Here is a 14,583-nt window from a genome sequence, read left to right as displayed (position 1 = left end):
GACTTTCCCAAACGGTGGCTCAATGGGTTGACCTTCCCAATATGGCTGCGATCCGCAGCCTCCCCAGCGGCACCGCCCCACTTCCGGCCCTGGCGCCGCCCGCAGCGGAAATGGCGGTGCTGGGCTCTGCCCATCCCTTTCCGGCCTCTCACGCCGCCGCCGCCATGCCCGTGAGTGCGGCCCGACCCTGCTCGGGCCCCGCCGCCCCCGCGAGCGCCGCGGAACCGCGCCGGCGGGGCCGGAGAGGGGCGGGAGGGCGCGGGGAAGGCGCGGGGAGGGCGGCGGGGCCGGGCGGGAGCGGGGCGGGAGCGGGCGAGGGCTGTGAGGGGGCAGCGCCAAGATGGCGGCAGCGGCGTGAGGGGACGGCGGGGGGAGCGGGAGTGACCGCGGTGCCCGGGCGGTGTTCCCTGCATTGACCCATCGCCGTGTCCCCGCAGCTCGCCAAGGACTTGCTGCACCCGTCCCCCGAGGAGGAGAAGCGCAAGCACAAGAAGAAGCGGCTGGTGCAGAGCCCCAACTCGTACTTCATGGACGTCAAGTGCCCCGGTGGGCACCGGGGGCCTGCCAGGGTCCCTCTTCGTATCCCTCCCCGTGTCCCGGTGTTGTCCCCACTGTCCCGGTGTCCATCCCTGTGCTCTGCGGTCCCTCCACGTGTTCCCTCGTGTCCAGGCGTCTCTTCGTGTCCTTCCATGTGTCCCCTCCATGTCCCTCCCGGTGTCTCGGGGATCCTCCGTGCCCTTCCATGTGTTTCCTCCGTTGTCCCTTCGTGTCCCTCCACGTGTCACGGGGTCCCTGCGTGTCCCCCGCTATCCTGGGGTTCCTCCGTGTGTCCCTGGGTCCCCCTGCGCGTTCCCCCGGTGACCGTGGTGTCCCCCGGTGTCCCCGCAGGCTGTTACAAGATCACGACCGTGTTCAGCCATGCCCAGACCGTGGTGCTCTGCGTGGGCTGCTCCACGGTGCTGTGCCAGCCCACGGGGGGCAAGGCTCGGCTCACCGAGGGTGGGTGACCCCCGAGGGGGCTTCGGGAATCCGGGGGGATGGAGGGATCCGGGGATGTGCCACCCAGGGGGACAAGGGTGGTCGTGGGGGTGATCCAAGGGGGGCTTTGTGAGATCAGGAATCCTGGGGGGATTCTGGGACCCTGGGGTGGGGGATAACAGGGTATGGGGAGGTTGTGGATCTCAGTAGAGGGAGCTGGAACCCTGCTCGGGGCTGCTTCCTCCGTGGGGTGGGGGTTATGGAATTCCAGGGGGTTTGTGGGATCTCGGGGGGCTCCTGGAAGCTGGGAGGGGGCTGGTTTCCCCCTCAGGAGAGGTTTGGAATCCCGGAGGGGGGTTGGAATTGCATCTGTTTTGGGATGAAATGTCTCCTTGGAGCCCTCAGCAGCAAATACCCAAAAACGTGGGTTGGGAGAGCTGGAATTGCTGTTCCCAAATGGCCACGAGGACCCTGCAGCATTCCCAGGTTTTGTGTTTGTTCCAGGCTGCTCGTTCCGGCGGAAGCAGCACTGAGCGCGCCGGGATGCGACGGAGACGGGAATTCCGCCCTGTCCCTTAGCCCCCCTGCTTCCCACCAATAAATTTTGGATAAAATACCCAGAATGGGTCAGTTCTGGTTCTTGGTTGCAGAGGCAGTGGGATTTGGGGATTTGGGGAAGGAATTCCTTCCCTGTGAGGGGCTGGAATGGATTATCAGGGGAGCTTGTGGCTGCCGTGGAGATGATCCATCAGGTCATCCTTTCCCAAATCAGTCCTTGATTCCTGAGGGATCCTGATGCAGGTGGAGCCACAACCACCTTGGGATGCTCCAGCTGGACTCCATTGGGAATTCCATGCAGATCAGCCTTTCCTGACTGCTGTTTAATAGGAATAACTGGGAATATCCACATCTCCCGCTCCCCACGCTGCTCTGATCCCAACGAGGATCCAAACCACCTCTTCCCATCCATGTTTTCCTATCTAAAAGGGAATAACTGGGATGTTTTCCCAGGATCTGGGCCTGGGTGAGCCGGGAGCTCAGGTCACCCCATTCCCACATGGAGCCCCCAAAATCCATGCTGAGGTGTGACCCCCATTCCTGCCGCTCCCTTGGGAGCCTCATCCCAGATTTTTAGGGTGCTGCAAGGACGATGCCCCTCCCCTCCCTTCCCCTCCCTGGGTGGTTTCGGGAGGATCTACCCCCCCCAGTGCCTCCCCAGATCTGAAGTGAAACCAAAATCAGGGGTTTCAGTTCCTCATTCCCTCATTTCCTGCCTCGTGATTTCTCCCCGCGGTGCCGGACATCCCGGGGCCTGGTGCCAGGAACACTCGGGATCTGTCCTGGATCCATCCCAGATCCCCCTCCCCGAGCCCCACCTGGAGCAGAGCCCCCCGGAGCAGCTTGTGGAGGTAACTGGGGTGGGTTTGGTGTTTTAAACCTCCTCAGGAGCTCCTCAAGGAAGTAAAACTTCACGAAAGGTGGATTTATGTGGATTCAGGGTCTGTCTTACCCCGAATCTCCACTTGGATTGTGGAATTGTTGGTGTATCCCGTCCAGGAGGGCGCCGGTTGGATAAAAACAGGGAATTCAGTGATTTTTGGGCATGGATTTGTCCCAGCAGGTGCTGGGAGTGTCCCCAGGCCAGGGTGGCTCCAATGTGTCCCAGCCTGACCTCACGGACACAGGGCTGGCTCCCGGATTCTCCCCTCCAGGGAATTTTGGGGTGCGTGTCCAGGCGGGCTGGTGGCATCACGGGGTGTTGTCACCTCCCTGCCCAGACTGGCTTTGTCACCGAGGGGTCAATCCCGGCTCCTGCTCTGAGCTACCGGTGCTGCTGCTCCAAATCCCGGGATGGAGCCGCTGGCTGCTGTCACCTTCCTGTCCCTGCTGGTGCTGGCACTGGGACACCCTGACCCCGCGCTGGACCGGCACTGGGAGCTCTGGAAAAAAACCTATGGAAAGGAATATCAGCACCAGGTGGGAATGTCCCGGGAATGTCACAGGGGTGGCCAGGGGGGCTTGGGAAGTGTCTTGGGAATGTCCACAGCATGTCCTGGTGGTGTCTGAGGGGTCCTGGGGTGCCCTGGGAATATCCCAGGATTTCCTGGGGGTCTCCTGGGGGTTGTCCACCAGTCAGAGAAGATCCCATGGTGCTTCCAAGAGCTGCCAGATCCCAGGGATCCGTCAGGGACTCCCAACAGCCTTTACTGGGATGAACTGGGGTGGGATGGCTCTGGAGGAGCTGTCCCAGGTCTCACAGAGCCCTGCTGCAATTCCAGGAGGATTTTCTCCGCCGCCTGACGTGGGAGAAGAATCTGTGGCTGGTGACGCTGCACAACCTGGAGCATTCCCTGGGGCTGCGATCCTACACGATGGCAATGAACCACCTGGGAGACATGGTGGGTGTGGGAAGAGACTTCCAGCCCTCTGGAATTCCCCCGGAGGGCACCTGAACGGGGATATCAGCAGGTCTGGGGTGGGAGAAATCCCAACAAACCCCCTCAGCCCATCCTTGTGGGATCCAGGGACAGGCTGCTCCGGAATTCCATGAGGAAAGAACTCCCTGGGGCAGAATTTGGGGCACTCGGGGCAGTCCTCGTCATTTGGGATATTTATGGATCATCCTCTTCCGTGTCCCAAAATTGGAGGGGTTAATGATGCAACTCCCAGGGATTTTGGGGGTGGAGCTGAGTTTTCCTTGCCTTTTTCAACAAACTTCTGGAAGTTAAATGTAAAAAATACGGAGTTGAGGATTCCCCAAACCCAACTCTTCCAGCTCGGAACTCCCACTCCTCCAACACCCTCAGGTGAGGTTCACAAGGAGCAGGAATCACCTTCTGGAATTTTCTTTCCCACCAGACCAGCGAGGAGGTGGCAGCTTCACTGACAGGACTCCAGCTCTCTCCTCGTCCTCGTCGGAATTCTGCACTCCAGTCCAAATTCCGGCCGGTTGGGGACATCCCAGAGACACTGGACTGGCGGGACAAGGGATGTGTGACCGCGGTGAAGAACCAGGTGAGTCTCTCCCGGGAGCCACCCGGCGTTCCCTGGAGCAGCTCCTGAGCCTCTCCCGCGTTTCCCCAGGGCGCCTGCGGAGCCTGCTGGGCCTTCAGCGCCGTGGGAGCTCTGGAAGGGCAGCTGAAGCTGAAAACCGGGAAATTGGTGTCCCTGAGCGCCCAGAACCTGGTGGATTGCTCCGGGATGTACGGGAACGAGGGCTGTGCCGGGGGGTACATGACAGAAGCATTTCGGTACATCATCGACAACGGCGGGATTGAGTCCGAGGAGTCTTATCCCTACACGGCTCAGGTGGGCCTGGGCAGCACTCCGTGTTCTACAGGAAAACTCACAGAAAGGCCGTGGCAGCTCTCTGTTCCTGTTTTTCTTCCTCCTCCTCTCCCACCCAATTCCCTCTGCCCGCGTTTCCTGGTGGCACCTTTGCTCCGGATCCAAACCCATCCCGGGAACATTGGGACTATTTTGAGGGAATGACTGGACCAGGAGCCAGAATTCCTACCTGGTTATTTCACCATTTCTTAGGCAACGAGCTGGAGGGGAGAGAAAAATGGGTCAGGAGCCTCCTGAAAACACAGTCCTGGGGAATGGGGCAGAGCAGCAACAGCTCAATCCCAGAAAAATTGGGATTTAACTCTCCAAATGTGGAGCTACAGAGGGAAAAGCTGCTGTTCCTGGGGTTTGTAGGGAATGAGAAGTGTCTGTGGATGGGGAGGATCAGGATGGAGACTCCAAAAAAGGGGAGGATGAGGATGGAAACTCCAAAAAAGGGGAGGATGAGGATGGAGACTTGTGCTGGTTTTACCTGGGATTGGGAAGGGGAACCAACTCCAGGGAAGGGATTGGAGAGTTGTTATTGAGGAAAAAGGGCAGAGAATCCTGTGGGGAAGGGTTGAGCTGATGATCCTTCAGGAATCCCCACAATCCCATGCCTAGAAACCTTCAATCCAACCAAACCCAAGGTCAGGGAAGCGCCAGGCCGGAGTGGCTCTGGGAACATTCCCGGATTCCAGCGGCTCATTCCCGTTTCCCGGCAGAACGGGACGTGTCACTACAACGCCTCAGCCCGTGCTGCCTCCTGCTCTGGCTACCACGAGCTGCCCGAGGGCGACGAGGCTGCGCTCAGGGACGCCGTGGCCACCGTGGGCCCTGTGGCTGTGGGCATCGATGCCACCCAGCCTGGCTTCTTCCTCTACAGCTCCGGTGAGAGCTCCCAGCTGGGACAGGAGTGGGATTTGGGAGGCTGGGGGTGAATTCCTGGATGGAGAGTGCGATTGATGCCTGATGATTTTTTGCCTCTTTTTTGCCTTTTTCTGGTGTCCAAATTCCGGGTTCTCTCCCTCCCAGGGGTGTACGACGACCCGCAGTGCAAGCAGGAGGTGAACCACGGCGTGCTGGTGGTGGGCTATGGCTCCCTGGACAACAAGGAGTATTGGCTGGTGAAGAACAGGTAAACCCTTGGGATCTACAGGAATTCTGGATTATTCCCAGTAGGAAGAAACCCACAAGGATCAGAGTCCAATTCCCAGCCCTGGACACCCCCAAGCTCCCTCCTTGTCCCTCAGGGCCTCAGGATTCTGGTGCCTTCTCCTGTAAAAAACAAGGATTAAACCACCCCAAATTCTCAAATATCCCCATGGTGGCACATTCCAAGCAGGGAACGTCACTCCAACACCCCAAAAATGCCACTTTTCCTTCTCCAAGAAGGTCCTGGAGGTTCCTGGCTGCATCCGGCAGCTCCTAAAGGCCAAACAATCCAGGAAATGCATGCAGGTTTTGCTCCATCAGGAAAATAGTTGGGACAATGGGATAAACGGAAGAGCAGAGGGAAAGTGGGGAGTGGGAATTGCTTCCCAGGGCTCATTCCTCAATCCTGGTCCCTCACACTGCATTCCAAACGGGAATGAGGCTCCTTTTCCCATCCTGGAGCTCTTTCCATTTCTCAGCAATTCCACAATTCCATAACTGAGCACAGGACTATAAATCCCACAAATCCACTAATTCAACCCCCCAACACCTTTGTATCCATGAATCCACTGCCCCTCTCCCTGAAAACCCAGGAACTGAGTGTTCCCCATCTCTGCTCCTCTTCCCAAAGCTGGGGTGTTTATTTCGGAGACAAGGGATACATCCGGATGGTCCGGAACGCCTCCAACCGCTGTGGCATCGCCAGCTACGCCTCCTACCCGCTGATCTAGCCACATCTGTGCTCCAGGTGCCATCCTGAGGTTCCAGCTGGCCATGGACACCATCCCAGCACGGATCCTTCTGCTTCCAGGGTCGCTTTCCAGCGCCGCGGGCAGCATCCATGGGCTGGGAGGGAATTCTGGGTGTGGGAAGTGGGAATGTCACTGGTAGGCATCCAGGGAATTCTTTTTTGGGGGAAAAATTGGGGATTTGGGAGTAAAATCGTGATTCCTGCAGGGATTGGCTACAGGGATAACAGGGATTGGCCACAGGGATCATTGGGATCACCTACAGGGATCACAGGGATTGGACACAGAGATCATTGGGATCATGGATTCCTCCCTCCGGAGCTGCTGTGATGCTGGACATCGACTTCTCTCCGTGTGGTGCTGCTGGAATTGCAGATATTCCATGGAAAATAAAATACTGCATTTGCCGCCTCAAATATTTCGATGTTTGGATGCGAATGTTGGGAGATAATCCCAAAATATCCAATTTTTGGCGCCTCTGTGGTGGCTCTGGTCACCCCACAGCTAAGAATTCCGTGTTGGTGGATGGAAGTCCCGACGGAACACTGTCCCTTTGTCCCTGAACAATGTCCCTGGGCTGGAATTCCTCACCCCCTCATCCCACCCCTCGCTCTCCGGGGGGATCCGGGCTGTTGGGATTGGAGCAGCCGGGATGAGCCCAGCACTGGGAATCTCCTCACCGGGATGAGAGGTAAGGATGGTCCCAGCGGGATTTGGCTCCTGGTGCTTCTCCCGTGGGATTTACAGCCAGAAAAGGGTGAAAGTGGATCGACCCCAGTGCCTGGTTTGGGGGTTTCGGGCAGTTTTGATGGGAAAAGGGATTGTCCATCCCAAATCCTGGTGTTCCTGAGGCTCATTTTGGGAATATCGGTCCTGGATTTTGAGGGGTGGAGATGGGGCAGGATGAGACCCCTGAGGGGATCTCGGTTAAGGAAGAGCCACTTCCAGAATCCCCTTGGAAATCATGGAATCACTAAGGTTGGGAAAGAGCTTGGAAGTCATTGACTCCCGTTGGAAAAATTCCGGCATTTTGGGGTCTCTGCTGCTCAGGAGGAGATTTTGTCCTGCCATGGGATCACGGCTTGGGTTGGACAGGACCCATTCCAGCCTCCATTCGGGAACTAAAGCCCCAACTCCCCAAATTCCACCCTAATTCCAAAGGTTTATGCACACAAGGACCGCGGGGAGGTCTCTGGGGCAGATCCGCAGCACCAGGAAACCCGGAGCCAAAATTTAACCCCAAAACCTGGGAAAAGGCTCATTTCCTGCTCTGGAGCCTGGAACAGACCCGATAAAATCCCTGGAAAAGCTGTGAGCGGCGGGAGCGGGCAGGGCTCGGGGTGTCACCTCCTGGCACCTCCCGAATGCCGCGCAAAGGTCCCGTTCCGCCCGTTTGTTTAAACAAACACATTCCCGGCGGGACAAATCCTCGGGAATATCCAGAGGGCAGACGGAGCCCTGGGGCAGGTTGGCTCCGGGCTGGGGAATTTGGGATTTTCCTGCGGTTTTTGCTGGCCCCGGGACACCTCGGCCGGGGGCTGCGGGAGCTCCGCCGCGCTCCCGGAGCTTTTCCGCGCTCCCGGATATTCCCGGTAGGTGGGAATTGCTGCCCCGGGGGTGCTGAGAGCCCGCAGGTGCCTCCGGAGCGGGATGGAGCTGATGCGGCCGGGATTGACTCGTTCTGCACTGGCTTTTCCCAGGAAATGAAATCTCGCCTGGATCCGGCTGTGCTGGGATTCTCCAAGGTGTGTGATCCGTCCGGAAGCGGGACAAGGTGGGGATTTGGGGTTCAGCCCCACGGATTTGGGATTCAGCCCCACGGATTTGGGGTTCAGCCGGCAGCGGGTTGGAAAAGTGCGAATAGCCCGAGGGGAAGGAATTCCCGCCTTTGGAGCAGGGGAAACTGAGGCACGGAGTCACCCCGGGGGTGCCCAACTCCTCCCCGCCGCTGGATTATCCATAAATCCCGCGGGGAAAACCTCCAGGAGGCGGGAAGGAGCCGTTTGACCCCCAGGAGGACCCGGGGGGTTTTCCTGGTCCCTGAAAACCGCTGGGAAAGGGAATCGGGGGTGCCGAGGGCTGTGGGTGAGGGGGAGAGGAGGATTTGGGGAATGGGAGCTGCACCCCCGGGATCTGCGGGAAAAGGGTTAACAGGGAAAAGGATCTGCTTCGCCAAGTGGTTCCTGGTTTGTTTGGAGTGCGGGAGAGGAGGAGGGGGAGGGGGGCGCGGGGCTGAGACCCCGGGAATCGGGAATCTCCGGGCTGGGAACCGGGAATCGCTGGGCTGGGACCGCGGGAATTGGGAATTTCCGGGTTGCGCGGAGCTCACCCCACCCATCACCCACAGGTAGGTCCGGGGTGACCTGGGGTGACCGGGGGTGACCTGGGGACAGCCCGAGCCCCCCTGAGCTCCCCCTGAGCCCCCCGGCCCCCGTGTCACCTCTGGGGCCACCCCAGGGCCACTCCCCAGCCCCTTCCCCGTGTCCTGAACGCTCCGGGGGAACACAGGAGCCCCACGGCCGCTCCAGGGCCCCCCGTGTCCCCCCGTGGTGACCCCGGGGTCACGACCCTCCAGCCCCTGCCTTGTCCCTCCGTGCCGTGTCCGGCTGGCCGGAGAGGCCATTCCCACCATTCCCACCATCCCCTGGATGTCCGGCGGTTGTTCCCCGAGGGAACCGGAGAATCCAGGTTTTCCTGGGGAAATCCCGGGGGGCACCGCTGCCCCCCACATTCCGCGCCACCCGCCGGCTCCGAACTCCCCCGGCAGCGGAGTGGCTTCGAGCTTCCCCCTCTGGAGCGATTTGACTCCAGGCGGGAATTCCGGGTGGCTCCGAGGAGCTGCTGGGAAGGGCGGGATGGGTGGCGGTGGTGGCACCCGCTGTCCCCTCCCCGCGGGTCTGGGGACACCTGATCCCTGTCCGCCCTTTCCAGGGATGAGCTCTGCCGTTCCCGGAGCAGCTCCCCAAAATCCCCACGGCGGGGGCTGCGCCGTTATCCCGCTGTTCCCGAACCCCATCCGGGATCCAAACCCTCCGGAGCAGCAGCTCCCGGCAATTCCCCACCAACACTTTGGGTTCTGCCCCAGGCTGGGGATCTGGGGGAAGCTGCTCCACGATCCCATCCCTTTCCCAGCCAACTCCCAGCTCCGGAGCTTGGGCTCGCACCCTGAGATTCCCAACTGGTTCTGGGAAGCTCCCGAGCATCCCGGTTGCTTTTCTGGGCACCTGGATGAGCTCGGGAGCCCCTAAATCTCCGGGGGCCTCGCGGGTTTTTGGGAAGAGCCTGGTTGTGGTTTTTCCCGTGGGAGCTGCCCTGGAGCGATTGCCACGCTGCGCTCCTCATTTTTTTATGATTCCATATTTATTATTCTGCTTTTGCTGCCGATCCCGGCCAGATCCAAGGGCAGATCCACAAAGGAAAGCCGTTTTTTTTAATCAGCTGACCGGGCTGGGAGTGTAAAAACAGGAAAACGGCTGAGCTCATCCCAGCTCATCCCAGCTCATCCCAGCTCATCCCAGTCCCCTCCCTGTCCCCAGCGGGGTGAGTCCGGCCCGGGCCAGGGCAGGATGTGCCACCCGGGAAAGGTGTCAGGATTTGGGGATTGTGGGATCAGAGCCATGGGATCGGGAGGATCCAGCGGGAGCAGCCCGGGATCCACGTGGGTCAGGGCGAGGAGCGGGGCTGTGGTCCAAGCAGGAGCAGCCGGGCTGGGATGCTCGGGGGGTGCGAGGATTTTGGGAGAAGTGTCGGGATTTTGGGAGAGGTGTCAGGGTTCTGGGAGCGATGTTGGGAAGCTCGAGGGGTGTCAGGATTTTGGGAGGGGTGTCAGGATTCCCAGGGGTTTCCCAGTCTCACGTGGCCTTTTTGGGGGGCCATTGCCAGGCTGAACCCCCCGCCAGAGCCCACCCTAGATCCCATCCCAAACCCCTCCCTGCTGCCTCCAAAACCCCTCCAGGTCTTCCCAAATCCACCCCAGGTCCCATCCCAGATCCCAGGTGCCCCCAGACTAAATCCAGGTCCCTCCGGAGCCCCTCTCCCGACGTCCGGCCGCTCCGGGGGGGTTTATCTCTCCCCTCAGGAGGCGGGAATTTTTGGGGTCCTTGCGGGGTCCCCCTGGGGCGGAGCTGCCCCATTCTCGCTCCGCATCCTCCTTCCCAGCCGCTCTCATTGCGGCCAAATTCCTGGGAGTTTAATGAGTAACCAGGAGAGCTCAACCTCGGCGAGGGGGGAGGTTGGAGTCTCGCTCCCCCCGGGGGGGTTGGGGACCCTCGGGCGCCGCGGGGACACGGCGGGAATGGCACTGTCCCCCCTGCTCCGTGTGCCCCCGCGCCGCTCCGGGGGGTTGGGGGGCGCAGGGCTCAGCTGAGACCCCCAAATTCACCTCACGGCTGGGCTGGACACCCCCGACCCCTCCGCGGCTCCTTCCCGCAGCGTCCGGCCCTGAGCGGCACCGGGAGCCCCCCGACACCATGCAGCCCCCCGACATCCTGGAGCCCCCCTACACCACCCCAGGGCCCTGCGGGGGGGTCCCAGAGGGGGTTCCGCCCCCGAGGCGCCGCTGCGTGTCCGTCCTGGAGCCCGGCACGGCCTGGGATGAGGAGGAGGAGGAGGAGGAAGAGCGATTCCCCGGGGTGTCCCTGCGGAGATCCGGGACGCCGCGGAGCTCCCTGGATCCTTTCCGGCGGCACAGCTGGGAGCCTGGCAAGGAGCCGCGGGGGATCCCTGGCTACGACCAGCTAAGGTAGGGGGGACCCTCCGTGTCACCATCCCCAGCCCCCAAATCCAGGGGTCGTGGATCTTCCTCCCTCCCTAAACCCTCCGAATCCAGGGATTGGGACCCTCCGTGCATCCCGGCCTCGCTGGGGACACCCCGCAATCCCTGCTCGTCCCTTTGGGGTTTGTCCCCCTCGAGCTGAAGTCCCCGTGTCCCCCCAGCAGGAGCCCCGAGTTCGGGGGGCTCTGCCGCCGCCGCCGCGACCCCCGGAGAGCCCCCCTGGTGCACAGCAGTGATGACCTGGAGTCACTGCTCTCCCAGGACGAGGAGGAGGAGGACGAGGCCGATGTGAAGAGAGCACAGGTGGGACACTGCTGTCACCCTGGGGGTCACCCAGCACCCATTGGAGCCGGGAGGGGGGACAGGGGATACCCAGAGAGGCTTTGCCATCATCCCGGGTGGCTTTGTCATGGTCCTGGTGGCTTTGTCATCACCCCAAGTGGTTTTGTCGTCATCCTGAGTGGCTTTGCCACCATTTTGGGTGACCTTGTCATCGTTTTGGGTGGCTTTGCCATTGTCCTGGTGGTTTGCCATTGTCCTGAGTGACTTTGTCATCATCTTGAGTGGTTTTGCCACGGTCCTGGTGGCTTTGTCATTGTCCTTGTGCCTTTGCCATCCTCCCGGGTGGCTTTGCCATCATCACAAGAGGCTTTGCCACTGTTCGGAGAGTCTTTGGGACCAGGACGCTCCTTCCCAACCCTGTCCGCTGGGAGCAGCTTCCTTTTGGGCACCGATGTCGGGGAGGGACTCTGACGGGGCCGGGAGGGTGGCAGTGCCACTGTCGCTGTCCCCGCTGGCAGGAGGACGCGCGGAGGCTCCCTGCGCCCCGGGCCGGCCCAGGCTGGTCCCGCTCCAAATCCGCGTCGCTCGGTGTCATCGCCAGTGTCCCCGGCGAGGACGGTGAGTCTGTCCCCCCCAGGGACCCTCGTGTCCCCACGGCGCTGTCCCTGCTCCGACCGCCCGGTAACGACCCAGGATCGATGGCGCTGCCACCGCAGTTAATTATGTCCCCCCCGGCAGCTCCTCGCGGCCCTTTTTGCATTCCTTTTCTCTTTTTCCAGCCGCCGAAATTCCCCCGTTCGCCTCCCAGCAGAGCCTGGTCAGCGGGTGAGTCCCCTCCCTGTCCCCTCCCTGTCCCTCCTGTCCCTGCCCTGTGCCCCTCCTGGCCCCGCACTGTCACTGTCACTGTCACCCCTCCCCGCGCCTGTCACAGCCCATTCCCGTCCTCATTAGGGCGATTGTCCCCGGGAATCGTCACGCCGGGGGCTGGCCGGGAGCCCCGCGGGGACGAGCGAGGACAGGGATGGGGACAGGGATGGGGACACGCTGGCCTGGACCACCGCGCCGAAAGGATGGGCCTTGTCCCCTTCAAAGGGGCCTTGTCCCCCTCTGAAGGTGATTTGTCCCCCTCCGAGGCCATCTCGTCCCCCCTCGAGGGTGGTTTATCTCCACTGAGGGTGACTTGTCCCCTCCAAGGGTGGTTTGTGTCCCCCGGGGTGATTTGTCCCCTCCAAGGGCGCTTTGTCCCCCCAAGGATGTCCCCAAGGAATCAGGACCACCCAGGACAGGGGGACCCCAACCTCGGCTCTGCCCCCCAAACCCGGGACCCTCTCCCCAAATCGGGGGCAGCGACACGGGGGGTCCGCGGGAAAGGGCCAGAGGCGGCTCTGCTGGGGACAGAGGGGGGTCTGTGGTGGCCCAGCTGGGAGCGGGGAGGGGACACGCACGCTCCTCCCCGTTCCCAGCGGGGACAGAGCGGGATTGTCCGGCGGGATTGTCCAGCGGGATTGTCCAGCGCGATTCTCCTCCTGCAGCGCCGGGAGCGGCGAGCGGCTGGCGGGGGAGGCGGGGAACCCCCCGGGCCGGGAAGGAACCCCCCTGGACAGAACCCTCAGCTTCATCCGCAGGATGACCGGCAAGACAAAGGTAGGGAAAAGGGATCGGCGGCTCCGCGGGGCGCGGCGGGATGCGGTAACGGGATAACGGGATAACCGGATAACCGGATGGCTTCCTGGATGCTTTGCCGTGCCTCAGTTTCCCGTCTCCCGTCCGGCTCCGTCCCTCGCCGTTTTCCGGAGTTTGGGATCTAAAAGAGAGGAAAACGCGGGATGTGCTCAGGAAGGGATCCCGAGCGATCCCCCCGCTCATCCCGGCCTTCCCCGCGGCCATCCCTTCCTCGCGAATGTTTCCTCCATCTCCTTCTCCTGCCGTGCCTCAGTTTCCCACCTCCCGCCTGTTCCTGGGGCGCTTTGGTCACTCGGGGAGGGCCGGGGGGTTCTCCCCTCCACACCCCCATTTTGGGGGGCTCAGGGGGAGAAACTGAGGCACGAGGGGACACAGGGGCCGGCGGTGGCTTTGTCCCCGTGGCTGCCAACCCACGCCGGTTTTGGGGGGGCCAAACCCCGCTGCCCCCCCCCGGGCGGCCCCGATTTGCCGCCGTGCGGAGCCGTTAATCCCTGACCTCCTCCTCCCGCTCCTCCTCCGGCTCTTCCCGCCGGATTAGCCGCCAGCTGTTCCCATCTGGGGGGCCCCGCGCCCCCCCGGCTCCAAATCCCGCCTGGAACAGCCGCGGGATCCGGAACCGCCCGGCGGGGTGGCTCCAGCCTCGTCCCGACACCGCGGCGGGGCCGGAACGGGCTGGAATCCAGGATTCGTTGGGATGTTTATTAGGATTATTCGATTATTTATTTGGGATTTTGTAGGGAAAGGTGCCGGGAAGTTGGGGGGCGGGAAGAGGGTCGATCCCGCTGGGACAGTGGGACGTAGGAGAAATTATTCCTCCCAAAACGGCTATTTCGGGAAGAAATCATAATCCCGCGGCGGAGGCCCGTCGGGGGCTCTTTGGGGGGTCCACCCTTGGGAATTGTCACCCCCGGGGTCCTGAGGGTCCCCGCGTAGCCCCCCGACCCTAGGGATGAACAGGGGGACCCGGGGGGGCTGCGGACCGTGGGGGAGACACCCCCGGTGATTCCCGGGGGGAGGTCGTGGCGAGGGGCAGTGTTGGGGTGACCCAGGGGTCCTCTGAACCCCGCCGCGTCCCTCCTTCCGGAGTTTTCATGGCTGAGCCGCCGCTTCCCCTCGGCCTCGCGGGGCTTTCCAGCGCGGATCCACGTGGGAAGGGGCGCTCACCCCCCGCCGACACCCCCGGAGCATCCGGAGGCCCCTCTGGGGTTTCCTTCCACGGTTTTTGGGGATTCTTTGGGGTAACGGTGGGGAAGGGGGAGCAGAAGCGATTCCCGGCCCCGGGTGTATCCGGGAGGAAATGAGGAATTGGGAATGTGGGTGAAAGGGGGAGTCTGACCGCCTTCCCCCCCCGCTCCGGGGCCCCCCGAGGGTTTGATTCCGCTTTGGTGACCAGGAGTTAATTAAAATCCGCAATTTAATTAAAATCCTGCCCTGGCAGCACTGGAAAGAGCCGGGAATGAGTCGGGAATGAGTCGGGAATGATTCAGGAAGAGGCCCCGTCGCTTCCATGGATCTGCTCCGGCCCTGGGCTTGGAGCATTGGATGTTTTCCTGGATCCCAACTTTTCCTCTTCCCGGGAATGGCCATCCCACCCTCCATGGATGCATCCCACCCTCCATGGTTTATCCCATCGCT

At 61.7% G+C, this 14,583-nt stretch overlaps 3 protein-coding genes across 3 annotated transcripts; all 3 read left to right on the top strand.

Moving 5' to 3' along the window:
• The first annotated feature begins 10 nt into the window (after positions 1-10).
• RPS27 (ribosomal protein S27) lies at positions 11-1,594 on the top strand. The gene is made up of 4 exons (XM_085082397.1): positions 11-170; positions 438-546; positions 889-999; positions 1,483-1,594. The coding sequence occupies exons 1-4, from the start codon at positions 42-44 to the stop codon at positions 1,509-1,511; spliced, it is 378 nt and encodes a 125-aa protein (XP_084938523.1). The 5' UTR covers positions 11-41; the 3' UTR covers positions 1,512-1,594.
• Positions 1,595-2,232: 638 nt separating this feature from the next.
• LOC146427272 (cathepsin S-like) lies at positions 2,233-6,625 on the top strand. Its single transcript, XM_085082381.1, has 8 exons — positions 2,233-2,387; positions 2,757-2,955; positions 3,258-3,377; positions 3,838-3,993; positions 4,063-4,287; positions 5,031-5,196; positions 5,341-5,443; positions 6,092-6,625. The coding sequence occupies exons 2-8, from the start codon at positions 2,830-2,832 to the stop codon at positions 6,189-6,191; spliced, it is 996 nt and encodes a 331-aa protein (XP_084938507.1). The 5' UTR covers positions 2,233-2,387; positions 2,757-2,829; the 3' UTR covers positions 6,192-6,625.
• A 772-nt stretch (positions 6,626-7,397) lies between these two features.
• LOC146427271 (uncharacterized) lies at positions 7,398-12,910 on the top strand. The gene is made up of 8 exons (XM_085082382.1): positions 7,398-7,676; positions 7,910-7,954; positions 10,641-10,950; positions 11,145-11,286; positions 11,784-11,883; positions 12,045-12,090; positions 12,217-12,378; positions 12,798-12,910. Exons 1-7 carry the CDS (start codon positions 7,574-7,576, stop codon positions 12,374-12,376), a joined length of 906 nt encoding a protein of 301 aa, XP_084938508.1. The 5' UTR covers positions 7,398-7,573; the 3' UTR covers positions 12,377-12,378; positions 12,798-12,910.
• Positions 12,911-14,583: the final 1,673 nt, after the last annotated feature.

The sequence above is a fragment of the Lichenostomus cassidix genome, chromosome 25 (assembly GCF_008360975.1).
Source record: "Lichenostomus cassidix isolate B80296 chromosome 25, HeHo_3.0, whole genome shotgun sequence".
Lineage (NCBI taxonomy): Eukaryota > Metazoa > Chordata > Aves > Passeriformes > Meliphagidae > Lichenostomus > Lichenostomus cassidix.
The sequence above is the reverse complement of the archived record's forward strand: the minus strand, read 5'-3'. Positions and strand labels throughout refer to the sequence as shown.

Excerpts from the sequence above, each read along its gene's own strand:
- RPS27 (XM_085082397.1), top strand. The coding sequence starts at position 42 with ATGGCTGCGATCCGCAGCCTCCCCAGCGGCACCGCCCCACTTCCGGCC. Across the intron at positions 171-437 it reads ACGCCGCCGCCGCCATGCCC|CTCGCCAAGGACTTGCTGCA; the intron begins GTGAGTGCGGCC and ends GTGTCCCCGCAG. Across the intron at positions 547-888 it reads CATGGACGTCAAGTGCCCCG|GCTGTTACAAGATCACGACC; the intron begins GTGGGCACCGGG and ends GTGTCCCCGCAG.
- LOC146427271 (XM_085082382.1), top strand. The coding sequence starts at position 7,574 with ATGCCGCGCAAAGGTCCCGTTCCGCCCGTTTGTTTAAACAAACACATT. Across the intron at positions 11,287-11,783 it reads CCGATGTGAAGAGAGCACAG|GAGGACGCGCGGAGGCTCCC; the intron begins GTGGGACACTGC and ends CCCCGCTGGCAG. Across the intron at positions 11,884-12,044 it reads CAGTGTCCCCGGCGAGGACG|CCGCCGAAATTCCCCCGTTC; the intron begins GTGAGTCTGTCC and ends CTCTTTTTCCAG.
- LOC146427272 (XM_085082381.1), top strand. The coding sequence starts at position 2,830 with ATGGAGCCGCTGGCTGCTGTCACCTTCCTGTCCCTGCTGGTGCTGGCA. Across the intron at positions 5,197-5,340 it reads CTTCTTCCTCTACAGCTCCG|GGGTGTACGACGACCCGCAG; the intron begins GTGAGAGCTCCC and ends TCTCCCTCCCAG. Across the intron at positions 5,444-6,091 it reads TATTGGCTGGTGAAGAACAG|CTGGGGTGTTTATTTCGGAG; the intron begins GTAAACCCTTGG and ends CTCTTCCCAAAG.